The 12,144-nt window shown below is 42.2% G+C and overlaps 2 protein-coding genes across 12 annotated transcripts in view; one reads left to right on the top strand and one right to left on the bottom strand.

The window, feature by feature from the left end:
• The window catches only part of arhgef39 (Rho guanine nucleotide exchange factor (GEF) 39), a 90,509-nt gene extending 81,784 nt beyond the window's left edge, over positions 1-8,725 (top strand). For 2 of the 4 annotated variants that reach the window (XM_063072415.1, XM_063072417.1), the window contains 3 exons: positions 1,817-1,949; positions 2,525-2,613; positions 5,405-8,719. In XM_063072415.1, coding sequence (XP_062928485.1) covers positions 1,817-1,949; positions 2,525-2,613; positions 5,405-5,462 — 280 coding nt within the window. In that variant the 3' untranslated portion in view covers positions 5,463-8,719. Of the gene's footprint in view, positions 1-1,816; positions 1,950-2,524; positions 2,614-5,404 lie in introns of all 4 variants that reach the window. The other 2 variants (XM_063072418.1, XM_063072416.1) reach the window with 2 other exon arrangements.
• A 564-nt stretch (positions 8,726-9,289) lies between these two features.
• Positions 9,290-12,144, bottom strand: part of LOC134359334 (serine/threonine-protein kinase 33-like) — a 131,498-nt gene continuing 128,643 nt past the window's right edge. For 3 of the 8 annotated variants that reach the window (XM_063072421.1, XM_063072422.1, XM_063072420.1), the window contains exon 13: positions 9,293-10,154. In XM_063072421.1, coding sequence (XP_062928491.1) covers positions 9,981-10,154 — 174 coding nt within the window. In that variant the 3' untranslated portion in view covers positions 9,293-9,980. Of the gene's footprint in view, positions 10,155-12,144 lie in introns of all 8 variants that reach the window. The other 5 variants (XM_063072424.1, XM_063072425.1, XM_063072423.1 and 2 more) reach the window with 4 other exon arrangements.

Here is a 12,144-nt window from a genome sequence, read left to right as displayed (position 1 = left end):
TAGGGGACCGTGCACAATTCTGATTTGATGGAGACGGACGTGAGAGTATGGAGGAACATCTGGAAAACTTCTGAAATGCCCGCTTCGCTGCCGCTGCTACTGTGTGGTAACCGGAATCTCCAGAACAGAAGGCCCTGAAATCCTCGGCTTTGCTTGTCTCAGCAGCTGGGGCGAGGTTGAAGGCACTCGGGAGGCTGTATCAGAGACACTGGTCGGAAGCTCGAAGTTTTCGGACGGATGGACTCAGTGTCGGCTGTGGTCGGCTGCTTCCAAGGCATCGGCAAGTTGATGGTGCCTGGAGGTTTATGGCAGGGAGTTTCTCCCTTTTGCCGCCTGCTATCGGGGACTCGGGAGTCGATTGACTCGAGGGCTTTTGAGACTTTATTTACTGTGCCCATGGTTTGTTCTTCATCAAATTATGGTATTGGTTTGCACTGCTGTAACTATATGTTATAATTATATGGTTCTGTCAGTGTTAGTCTCTTGGTTTGTCCTGTTTTCTGTGATATCACTCCGGAGAGACATTGTATCATTTCTTAATGCATATATGCATTTCTAAATGACAATAAAAGAGGACTGAGTGTTCCCATAATCTAATCTAATCGAACCTAATGTTCGTTATCAACTACAGCTCAGTATTCAATACCATCATCTCCTCAAATCTAATCAATTAGCTCCAAGACCTTGCCCTCAATACCTCCTTTTACAATTGGATCCTCAATTCCCTCAGTTGCAGACTGTCAGTTTGGATTAGCAAAGAAACCTCCTCCAAGATCTCCATCAACAGAGGTGCCCACAGAGCTGTTGCTCAGCCCTCTGCTTTACTTGCTTTACACCTATGACTGTGTGGCTAAGCACAGCTCCAATGCCGTATTCAAGTTTTCTGATGATACCACTATTGAGGGCTGAATCAAAGGTGGTAATGAATCAGCATGCAAGAGGGAAATTGAAAATTTGGCAATCTGGCGTCAAAGCAGCAACCTCTCACTCAATGTCAGCAAGACTAAGGAACTAATTTTAGATCTCAGGAGAGGGAAGCTAGAGGTCCTTGAGCCAGTCCTCATTGAGGACCAGAGGTGGAGAGGGTCAGCAACTTTAAATTTCTGGGTGTTCCTATTCTGTCTGCTGAGATTTGGTATGACATCTAAAACTTTCACAAACTTCTATAGACATGAGGTGGGGAGTATATTGACTGGCTGCATCATGGTCTGGTATGGAAACACCAATGCCTTTGAATGGAAGGTCCTATAAAAGGTAGTTGATTCAGTCCAGTACATCACAGGCAAAGTACATCCGTATGAAACACTGTTTTTGGAAAGCAGCATCCATCATCAGAGTTCATCACCACCAGCCAGGTCATGCTCTCTTCTCGCTGCTCCCATCAGGTAGAAGGTACAAGAACCTCAGGACTCAAACCACCTGGTTCAAGAACAGTTACTACCCCTCAATCATCAGGCTCTTGAATAAAACAGGATAACTACACTCACTTGCCCATCCATTGAGGTGTTCCTACAACCAATGATCTCATGTTCTTGTAATTTATTACTATTTATTTATATTTCCATTTGCACCGTTTGTTGTCTTGTTATAGTTACTAATTTAAAAATTTGATGAGTACGCTCACAGGCAAATGAACCTCATGGTTGTATTTGGTAACTTGTATGTACTTTGGTAATAAAATTTTCTTTAAACTTTCAACTTTGCTAGTCACCACTCTACTGTGCTGCCTGCTTCTGGGAGTACAGTATGTGTAATACAGGAGAAATGCGACTCATATGCCAAATAAAGTTTTTGTTTTAATCGCGTACCGTCACAGGCAGTTGCAATCCCGGTCCACTGTCATCCAGAGGAAGGACGACCTGGCGAGAAGACCGTTGCGGTCAGCTGAAAGCTCAACACAGATGAACGTCGCCTCACCTACCCCGAAAGCTGGCAGCAAGCGGTATTTGGTAAGGATTCATGCCTGGAAATGAAGGGCACTCGGGAGCCTGGTCCCCACTTCCAGGGGCTGACTTTGCAGGCTCAGTTATGAAGGGTGTGTGCAAATGGTTAAGCAGTCTGGATGTCAGACCAAAAGACATTGGAACAGAATTGGGCCATTCAGCCCATTGAGTCTGCTCTGCCATTCCATCATAGCTGATTTATTATCCCTCTCACCTCCATTCTCCTGTCTTTTCCCCATAACCTTTGATGTCCTTACTAATCAAGTACCTATCAACCTCTGCTTTAAATATACCCAATGACTTGGCCTGCATGGCCATCTGCGGCAATGAATTCCACAGATTCACCACCCTCCAGCTAAAGAAACTCTTCCTGTTCTAACAAAGTGTCATTCTATTCTGAGCCTGTGCCCTCTGGTCCTATATTCCTTCAGTATTGGAATCATCCACTCCAAGTCCGCTCTACCTAGGCCTTTCAATATTCGATAGGTTTCAATGAGATCCCTCTGTATTCTTCTAAATGTTGCGGTATTACAACCAGTGTATTAACTCGATTCTTCTTTCTCGTTCCAATTTTCTGACAGAGTGATCAACCATGTAAGGATCCAAGTCATACCAAGAATGACCAAACAGAAGTAAAACGAATTAAGCTGATGCCAAATCCCACTGTGAGGTGAGCTTCACCCATCACCCGTCAGCTTCTACTCCTTTTGCTTCCTCCTCCTACTTATTATGGCTTCTTACCTCTTCCTTTCCGGTCCTAGTGAAAGATCTTGGCCAGAAATGTCGACTACTTATTCCTTTCCACAGAAGCTGCCTGACCTGGTGAGATCCTCCAGCATTTTGTGTGTGTAGCTCTGAAATTTCCAGCATCTGCACAATCTCTTGTCTTTGTGAGGTGATCTAGTGGAGCAGTTTTGTGTCTTTGCACTGATTTGAGCTCCAAGGCTGTTCTGTAGATCCTGGATCAGATGTGTATCCTAGCTGCTTTTTTTTTAACTTAAAACAACGTAGTTTTGTCAAAAGGCTATATTGAATCTTAAATTTTTCAAAAGTTATCCTGTACTTTGCTGATATCTCCATAAGGTGGCTCCAAAGTACACACTTCTGAATTTGCCTTGTATTTATGGCTGGTAGAACAAGGTTTGTTAAACCAGTGAATGCACAGACTTCCTCCTTCAGGAGCTCCCAACCTGGGCTCCACAGAGTCCTTGCTTAACGGTATTGGTCTATGACATAAGAAAGGTTGGGAGCCGCTAGGTGCTATAAAATGTGTTGGTCCACCAGCCTAGCTGCGCTAATTTAGTTCACCGCAGTATAGGTGCCCGAGTTCTTGAGCTCATTGATTAGTTTATCCACCTACTACCTACTGCCAAGGTTTTTTCACCATGCCTCCTGAACCCACAAGTTCTGTCACGCTGGGAGACGAAGAAGAGGAAACACACAATTTCTGCTTCACTGGTTGAAAATCGAAGAATTCCTAAATCTAATGTCGGGAGTGCCCCCATCACACACCACCTTAAGAATAAGGATTGGTAATTAATGCTGGCTGCCTGAGAATGAGCAGAGCAAAAGACAGTGTGTCCAAGAGGGAAAGGAATTGGGTGAAAAGAATCAGAGCCATCTGTCAACCTTCTTTCAAGATTCCTTCTTCTTCAGCCCTTTACGTTTTCACCTCTGACCTCTCAGCTTCTCAGTTCATTTCCTCTTCTCCACCCACCCACCTTCCCCCTTACCTGGTTTCACCTATCACCAGCCAGCTTGTACTCCTCCTCCTCCTCCCTCTCCCCCCCCCCCACCTTCTTATTCTGACTTCCTTCCCTTTTTCTTTCCAGTCCTGATGAAGAGGCTCGGCGCGAAGCATCGACTGTTTTTCCCCTCTGTGTCGATGCTGCCTGACCTTCCGAGTTCTTCCGGATTTTTTGTGTGTGTTACCTCTTTCAAGCTTCTAAACATAAAGTAGTACAGCACAAGGAGAGGCCTTCTGACCCATGATGTTGTGCCAATCTAATTAAACAGTAATTAAATAACTAACTAAACTAATCTGTTCTGCTTACACAAAGTCCATCTGTTCTCTGCACATTCCTGTACTGACTCCACTACCAGCACTGGTAGCTGTGTACTTTTTAATCAATTTATCAATAGCTGTATGGTCAGCAATTGTAAAGGACACTGCAGAGAGTGCTGTAAGGAGTGACATGGATTTCAATGCATAACCAGCGTAGTTTTACAAAAAGAGGTATTTCTGTTTGTAAAAGTGATGGGCAAGTTCTTGACCTGGCAGCCTGTACTTTATTCTGCAAGTGTTGCCAGGTTTGGAATCCTCACTAGAAGTGGGACGAGGATGGTAACGAAAGGCCTTTCTCTACATCAGAGCTGGTCAGTCTGGAGTGTTTGACCAGAAGTGGTTCTCAGCCAAAGACTGTGTTCCATAAAGGACGGCTGGATAAAAAAAATGTGAGAAGATTATCAATTGTGACTAAGCCTTGCATTGCCTTATGTTTTAGAACAGTGGTCCCCAACCACCGGGCCGCAAAGCATGTGCTACCGAGCCGCGAGGAAACGATATGAGTCAGCTGCACCTTTCCTCATTCCCTGTCACGCACTGTTGAACTTGAACATAGGGTTGCCAACTGTCCCGTATTAGCCGGGACATCCCGTATATTGGGCTAAATTAGTTTGTCCCATACGGGGCCACCCGTGTTCTGTATTTCCCCCACTAAGGTAGAGCGCTCCTATGATACCTTTCATGCTGAAATGGCGTAAAGCGAAGAAGCAATTACCATTAATTTATATAGGAAAAGTTTTTGAGTGTTCCCAGACCCAAAAAATAAACTACCAAATCATACCAAATAACACATAAAACCTAAAATAATTCTAACATATAGTAAAAGCATTAATGATATGATAAATACACAGCCTATATAAAATAGAAATAATGTATGCACAGTGTAGTTTCTCTTAACAGAATCGGGAAGATTAAGCCAAAACCAATTTGTGGGGGGGGAAAAAATCGGCATGCGCACGTCACACATGCGAACGTCACGCATGCACACACAGAAGCCCGCGCAAGGCTTCATGGTCATGGTAGTCTTTCTCGAGGTAAACACAAGTGTCTCGTCAACACACACAAAAAATGCTGGTGAACACAGCAGGCCAGGCAGCATCTATAGGAAGAGGTACAGTCGAAGTTTTGGGCCGGGACCCTTCGTCGGGATTTGACTGCAACTTTTGTCCCTTATTTGGGAGTGAGAAAGTTGGCAGCCCTAACTGTAAAAGACATGTTGAGGTGAGTTTAACCCTACTTGAACACCCCCCCCCACCCCCCGTCGACCGGTCCGCAAGAATATTGTCAATATTAAACCAGTCCGCGGTGCAAAAAAGGTTGGGGACCCCCGTCTTAGAACTGTGTTGCTCCCCTGCTACTGGCATATTTATTTAGAGGAAACTGTTGATTTTTCCAGGTTCGATGAGACTATCTCCAATGAAAAGCCGCCAGGAAACGGTTGTATCATTCTGTAAAGTTTCCATGCGTCATAAAGGGCTGGACTCTATTCTGTACAAAGAAGATGAGCTGAAACATACCATGTTTGAAGAAGGCTTGTAATGTACCTTGAATCAAAACTGAAACTGTTGATTTGTACCTGAATGTTTCGTTGTCCAAACTGGCAGAGGATGTTACCCTTGAAATTTACAAAGCCATGTAGTTTCCTTATATGATTCACTGTCTGATTCCTGCTGTATACTATAAAGTGCCAGTGGTTCTGCAAGACAGCTTGTGCTGGGAGTGAAGGAGTCAACCATGCAGTTAATGTTAGCTAACTGCTCTATTTTGAATCCTAGCAGGTTTTGCTTTCAACCATAAGCAGTTCAGTTCTACGCTCCAATACTGTTGCTTGAATTTCCTGAACCTGGGGAGAAATAACTGTTCTTCGTACCACTGCTATATTAGTGGATGCATTCTCAATGAAAACACAGAAGTTTTTTGGTATAAACAATCTGAGCCATTGCATGTTAGCAGAAGGTTGGATGTTGATCTGGATTAGCACAATTACAAGCACTATTTGATATCCGTGTAAAGGACATTATGAATGGTGACGCATTGCCACGAAGAGAGGCCATGAGTGGCTGGCATGAATTGAAGGACTTTTGAAGCTGGTTAGAAATGTGCTGTGCATTGAAATTTGAAATTGAGACTTGAGCTAAAAGATGGCACCGATACTTGCAATGTTAACCCTCAATTGCTCCCACCTTTTGAACTCTTGGCAAGCAGCCATTGTGAAGGCTGAGAATTTGTTAACATGCACTGGCACTAATCCGACTTTGAATTACAGAGGTGTGATGCCTCGTGAACATCTAAATATCCCGACTTGTGCTCATGACACACCAAAGAGAAATATCCCCTGACTGAAAGCCATTTAAATTGGCATTGAATTGCCAGACATATACCCATGCAAGTGATCAGTTCAGAACCTAATAAACCAGCAGGCAATAGCAATTTTGATCAAGCAGGTATGATACTGGTGCCGTTGAAAATACTATTTAATGAGCAGATCCTGAATGCTCACATTGCAAGCCAGGACAGATCTGCCTCAAACAAGGAACAAGTTTTAATTAATGCTTTAATGATGTGTCCTCAATTATAGATCACCACTGATTATATTAGCACTAATTGCTTAATGTTCCTTACTTGGTCATTACTAAAATAGTTATTAATTTGTGATACAGGCTAATGAATAAGAAACTTTTTTCAGATATTTTATAATCATTAGGCTGAGGGATACTTCTCAGCAACATACGAGTTTAATCTTTCATTGCGAGTACCACTTAAAATACAACTTGACAAATTATGGGCTTCTGTGCTTTAAGGAATTGCGGTGGGGAGAATATTAAAGAAAATTTGAAGTATTCTATAAAATTACCTCTATTTAATTCAAAGCATATATTATTTGTTTAAAGAAATGTGATACTAATATGATTTTTGTTTGCAGGGAACATGAAGGGAAAAAAATCTTCAGTCATCTTGCTGAGTGGTTTTAGTAGCCATTGGCCAATTTTGGCTGCACTGTTACTTATTAAAAATGTTTGAAGTTTTTGATAATACCCCTTCCCCCATCACTTAAAACAAAAATGTAAGCTCTGTTAAAACTGTCAGCTGTCTAGACATGTTATTTTTAAGAAGATCCACTGCTCCTTTGAGGTTTGTCTGCTCAACTCGCACTTTTTAAAAAAACGTTGAGGAATCAATTTTAAAATAAAATTTTGCTGAAAAATAAAAGGGCTAGCATTAAGTTGCAGAAATTGGTTTGCAATAAAGATCGCAGAGCTGCTTCCAATGATACCTCAGTTTCTATGACAAATGTGAAGAATTTTACTGATACTTTTGCAAACTAAAGAGGAATAAAGTTACATGCAAATTTTGTGTCAAGCTATTTATATTATTACTAAACCTTGCTCATAAATTTCTTTGAAATACACTGGAATCTTCTGTCTATCTTGCTGTATAATCAAAACTGATTGCTAAAATAGTCTAAAATAGTTGTCAGATGTGTTGTGTCATGAAGTGAGGGTGATTGCCACACCATGACGAGGATATGGATTAATGTTTGCAGCCTCCAACACAGTAGATTTCTGGTTAAGGTCAGGCTGCTTGGAGAAAGGGCAATGTTCCTAAGCAAGAGAAGGAAGTAGTGGGATGGAGCAGGTTGGCAAAGCAAGCTTGGGTTTATGTGCAAACTGTCAATAAGGAAGAAATCTACAAAAGATTAGGCAGCCAACCTCCTTCAGAAAATGCTGCTCATTTTTTTTTCCTCAGTGAAATTCTTAATTACTCTCACTAGAGTCCTGGGTTAAACCCCGACCTTGGGACCTCTCTGAGTGGTTGTAAGTGTGTTCTCCCTGTTACTACATGGGTTGCCTCCAGTTTCTCCCCACATCTTAACTTTGGTTGGATAAATTGCCCCTAGTGTGTAGATTAGTGGTTGAGTCTGGTGGTGGTGGGGGGGGGTCATCGAAGAGAATAGGAGTGGAATAATAAAATTGAACAAATCCAGGCTTAGTGTAAGATGGTTGATTGATGTTCAGTGCAGACTTGAGGTGGAGCTTATTTCTGTGTTGCATATCCCCAAGATTTGATAACCAAAAACAACCCAGGTTATTTTATTTACTGATATGAATTACTTTGTTGCTAAAAATTTGCATCATACTCAAATGATGAATGATTGAAAGATGTAATAAGCTGCTGACTTACCATGAATGCACAGCATGATTTGGTGGGAAGGCAAACAGTGTGTTAATCTTTATTGCAATATGATTTTATGATTTCAGTACAACTGTGGGGCTATTTTTCCCCTGGTGAGGCTGCAACTGAAATATAGTTTGCAAATCTGGTCTCACCACCCAAGGACTGATTAACTTGCAATATAAAGTGTGCAGCAAAGTTTCACCAAACTGAATTTACTGTGTGACGAGAGATTAAGCAGACTGGCCCCATGATCTTGAATTTAGAAGAACACGAGGTGTTCACATAATGTATGAAAGGGCTGGGCAGGATTGGTGCAGAAGTAGGTTTCCTTTGGCTGTGGTCCCAAAGACCAGGGCGCTCAATCTCAGAATAAAGGATCAGCCATTCAGGACAGAGATGAGAATAAAGTTCTTCAATTGGTGAAGCTTTCTGCACGCGCCCCCCCCCCACCAGGGTGCGGAGGCTGAATTTGTTCAAGAACATTTTAAGAGAGCAACAGGATTCAGGTCGATGTAGGAAATGGCGTTGAGGTAGAAGTTTGACCATGAGCTCATTGAATGGTAGAGCAGACACCAGGGGCAGAATGATCTTCCAATGTTCCTATTTCTGTTCTTATAATGTAATGAAGTGCTTTATTGTGCTATTGTATTATATACCTTTGTTCTACAGTGAATGCTTGCAAGAAAATTAATCTCAGGGTAGTGTATAGTTACAGATGCATACACCCTTTGATAATAAATTTACTTTGAACTTTGATACTTTCCTCTTTGCTTGTTTTGCTTCTTTGCTGGCTTTGCTCTCACAATTAATCTTGAAAAATGCAGGTGAAAAATTCAAGCACACAAATAACATGTGCAGTTTGTTTCCTTATTGAAAATAGGGCTGAATGATAAACTCTTATTTCTCATCCATTTAATTGTGATAATTTTCCACTCTGTTCACTGTACGATTACAGTTAAATTCACATTTTTGTCCTAACTCAAACATACTGTCAAATACTTGAGCCGGGATAAGAATTTGGGTGTCGACGAAGATTAGCAGTAAATAAAACTTACTTGCATGAAATGCTTGCTTTTCAAAATAAGAAACTAAGTTGTTAAAGAGGAATAACTATTCTCTGGGTTGAACAGAGGCCTCGTGCTGTGTCTCAGGTAGGGCCTGCACATGGAAAAGTTGCACAGATTTTAGAGAGCAGGGATAAGCTGGCAGCTGGTGAGATCAATAGCGAGTCAGCCAATTATAGAGACTGGAGACAGAGCCGTGCCAGAACAAAACCATGCTGAGATGTCATAGGCTGAGCAGAAGACACAGGAGGTGGGAAGGTTTTTAAAGGCCCCCCTCTCCAATAGCTAATTTGAAACAAAAGCTAGAAAACTCAGCAGAATTGTCAGTCACTGTTTAAGATTTGAACTCTTTCAAAATCTCAGATTTCCATAATTGTGGGGGTTTTTTTATCGTTTGTGAGTAAAAATTTGGTCGGTTTTCAAACAGAAGATTTGGGATTAGTATCAGATTAAGCAGTTTCTTTTCAAGGAAATCATAGGTGTAACTCGTACAGAATTTCATCACAAGACTGCATTTTTTAAAGGGATAGGACCCAGTTTGCTCTCTCCCATCTGGCAGGAAAAGTTGGCAAGTTCCAGAGGTGAAAAGCTTTATTGTAGAATTATACTCGAGGTAAATAATTTAACAATGATGAGTGTTGAAAATTGATGCTGAACAGTTCAAAATTTCATTTAACAATAGATTTAACTCTGACACCCTGTGGCGAGGTAATACACTTCCTTCGTAAAAGGTTAACGTTTCAGCGAAGTATGATGGGTGTTTACTTTATTCAATATTCTTGAATTTGCTGCAGATTCAGACTTCCTCCGTCCTTTCCTATTTGGCTGTGGAGCCTGTTTAGATCCTGAAGCAGTGTGCAGTGGCAAGCTGTCGACGGAATAACGCTTCTGCCTTGGGCCTGTTGACTGAACATAAAAAGACACACAACCTCTAAAGATCTACTGGTCAAGTTCTTAAGCATTTTCCACCTTCTTTAAAACAAAACTAGAGCATAACTGGATTGCACCCTATGACCCAAGGGCTTTGGAAATAACAGCTCTGAATACAAATTTCAATGCAATGAACATGTTGCTGGAGGAACTCAGCAGGTCAGGCAGCATCTGTGGAGGGAAATAGACTGTTCACATTTCCAGTCAAGATCTTTCATCTAGACTGAAAAGTAGGGAGAATATAACCAGTGTAAAGAGTACAGGGAAAGAAGCTGACAAGTGACAGGTAATTTCAGATTTAAAAAGTAACAGGCAGATAGGAAGAGTGCTTGTACTCACTGGAATTTAGAAGAATGTGGAGGATCTTTATTGAAATATGTCAGTTTGATTGGCCTAGATTGAGTGGATGTGAAGAAGATGCTTCCTATAATAGACAATAGGTGCAGGAGTAGGCCGTTCAGCCCTTCGAGCCAGCACCACCACTGTGATCATGGCTGATCATCCACAATCAGTACTCTTTTCCTGCCTTCTCCCCATATCCCTTCACTCCGCTATCTTTAAGAGCTCTATCTAACTCTTTCTTGAAAGATTCCAGATAATTGGCCTCCACTACCTTCTGAGGCAGAGCATTCCACAGAACCACAACCCTCTGTGTGAAAAAGTTTTTCCTCAACTCTGTTCTAAATTGTCTACCCCTTATTCTTAAACTGTGGCCTCTGGTTCTGGACTCCCCCAACATCGGGAACATGTTTCCTGCCTCTAGCGTGTCCAATCCCTTAATAATCTTATATGTTTCAATCAGATCCCCTCTCATCCTTCTAAATTCCAGTATATACAACCCCAGTCGTTCCAATCTTTCAACATATGACAGTCCCGGCATCCCAGGAATTAATCTCGTGAACCTACGCTGCACTCCCTCAATAGCTAGAATGTCCTTCCTCAAATTTGGAGACCAAAACTGTACACAATATTCCAGGTATGGGAAAGTCTAGGACCAGAGGACACACCCTCAGAATACCAGGATGTCACTTTAGAACAGAGATGTAGAGAAATTTCTTTAGCCAGAGAGTGGTGAATCTGTGGGATTCACAGACGGCTGTGGAGGCCAAGACACTGGGTATATTTAAAGTGGAGATTGATAGATTTGAATAGTAAAGGCCTCAAAGGTCAAGGAAAGAAGGCAGAGGAATGGGGTTGAGAAAGATAGTAAGCCATGATGGAATGGCAGAGTCCTCTTTATAGGCCGAATGTCTTCCTATCTAAGAGTGGAAATAGCAAAAGAGGCTGGGAAGTGACAGCTGGAAGCAACAAAGGGCTGCAAGTGATGAATCTATTAGGAAAGTGGAGCCTAGAATTGAAGAAGAGAGTGGTTTGGGCAGATGAGAACAATAGGGAGAGGGGATGATTAGATGAAGGAGGAAAACACAGGGTGATGGTGGGTGTAGGGGAAGAGACAAAAAGAAACAGGAACCAGTTTACTTCTAATTGGAGAATTCAATGTTCAAGCTGTCCGCTTGAGACTACCTAGGCAGAATGTGAGTGTTTTGTTACATGGAGTGCCCTTCCAGGGGTGGTGGTAGAGGCAGATAATTAGGGGAATTTTAATTAGGATAATTTGAAAGGCACATGGATGGTAGGAAAAATAGAGGGCTATATGGGAGGGAAGGGTTACATCAGGGTTTCTCAACCGGGGTTCCACCAGAGACCGTGATTAAAAGAAAATAAACATCACGATGCTAGCACTCGTCGTGGTGGGCAATGACTGAGCAGCCCCATTATCAATCTCGTTAGAGTTCTCTCAGCCCACTATCGCAGTGTGCAGTAGGACCGTGTTTATTTGGTTGAGTCCATTCTCAGTTTCTGACGTGAGATAGGGGAGGCTGTTGATAATTGGTGAGCATTGTATTGCACGGAGGGGGGGGACGGTAGGCTGATATTTGGTGAGTGCATGGAGGGGAGGATGGCA

The sequence above is a fragment of the Mobula hypostoma genome, chromosome 20, assembly GCF_963921235.1.
Source record: "Mobula hypostoma chromosome 20, sMobHyp1.1, whole genome shotgun sequence".
Classification (NCBI taxonomy): domain Eukaryota; kingdom Metazoa; phylum Chordata; class Chondrichthyes; order Myliobatiformes; family Myliobatidae; genus Mobula; species Mobula hypostoma.
The sequence above is the reverse complement of the archived record's forward strand: the minus strand, read 5'-3'. Positions and strand labels throughout refer to the sequence as shown.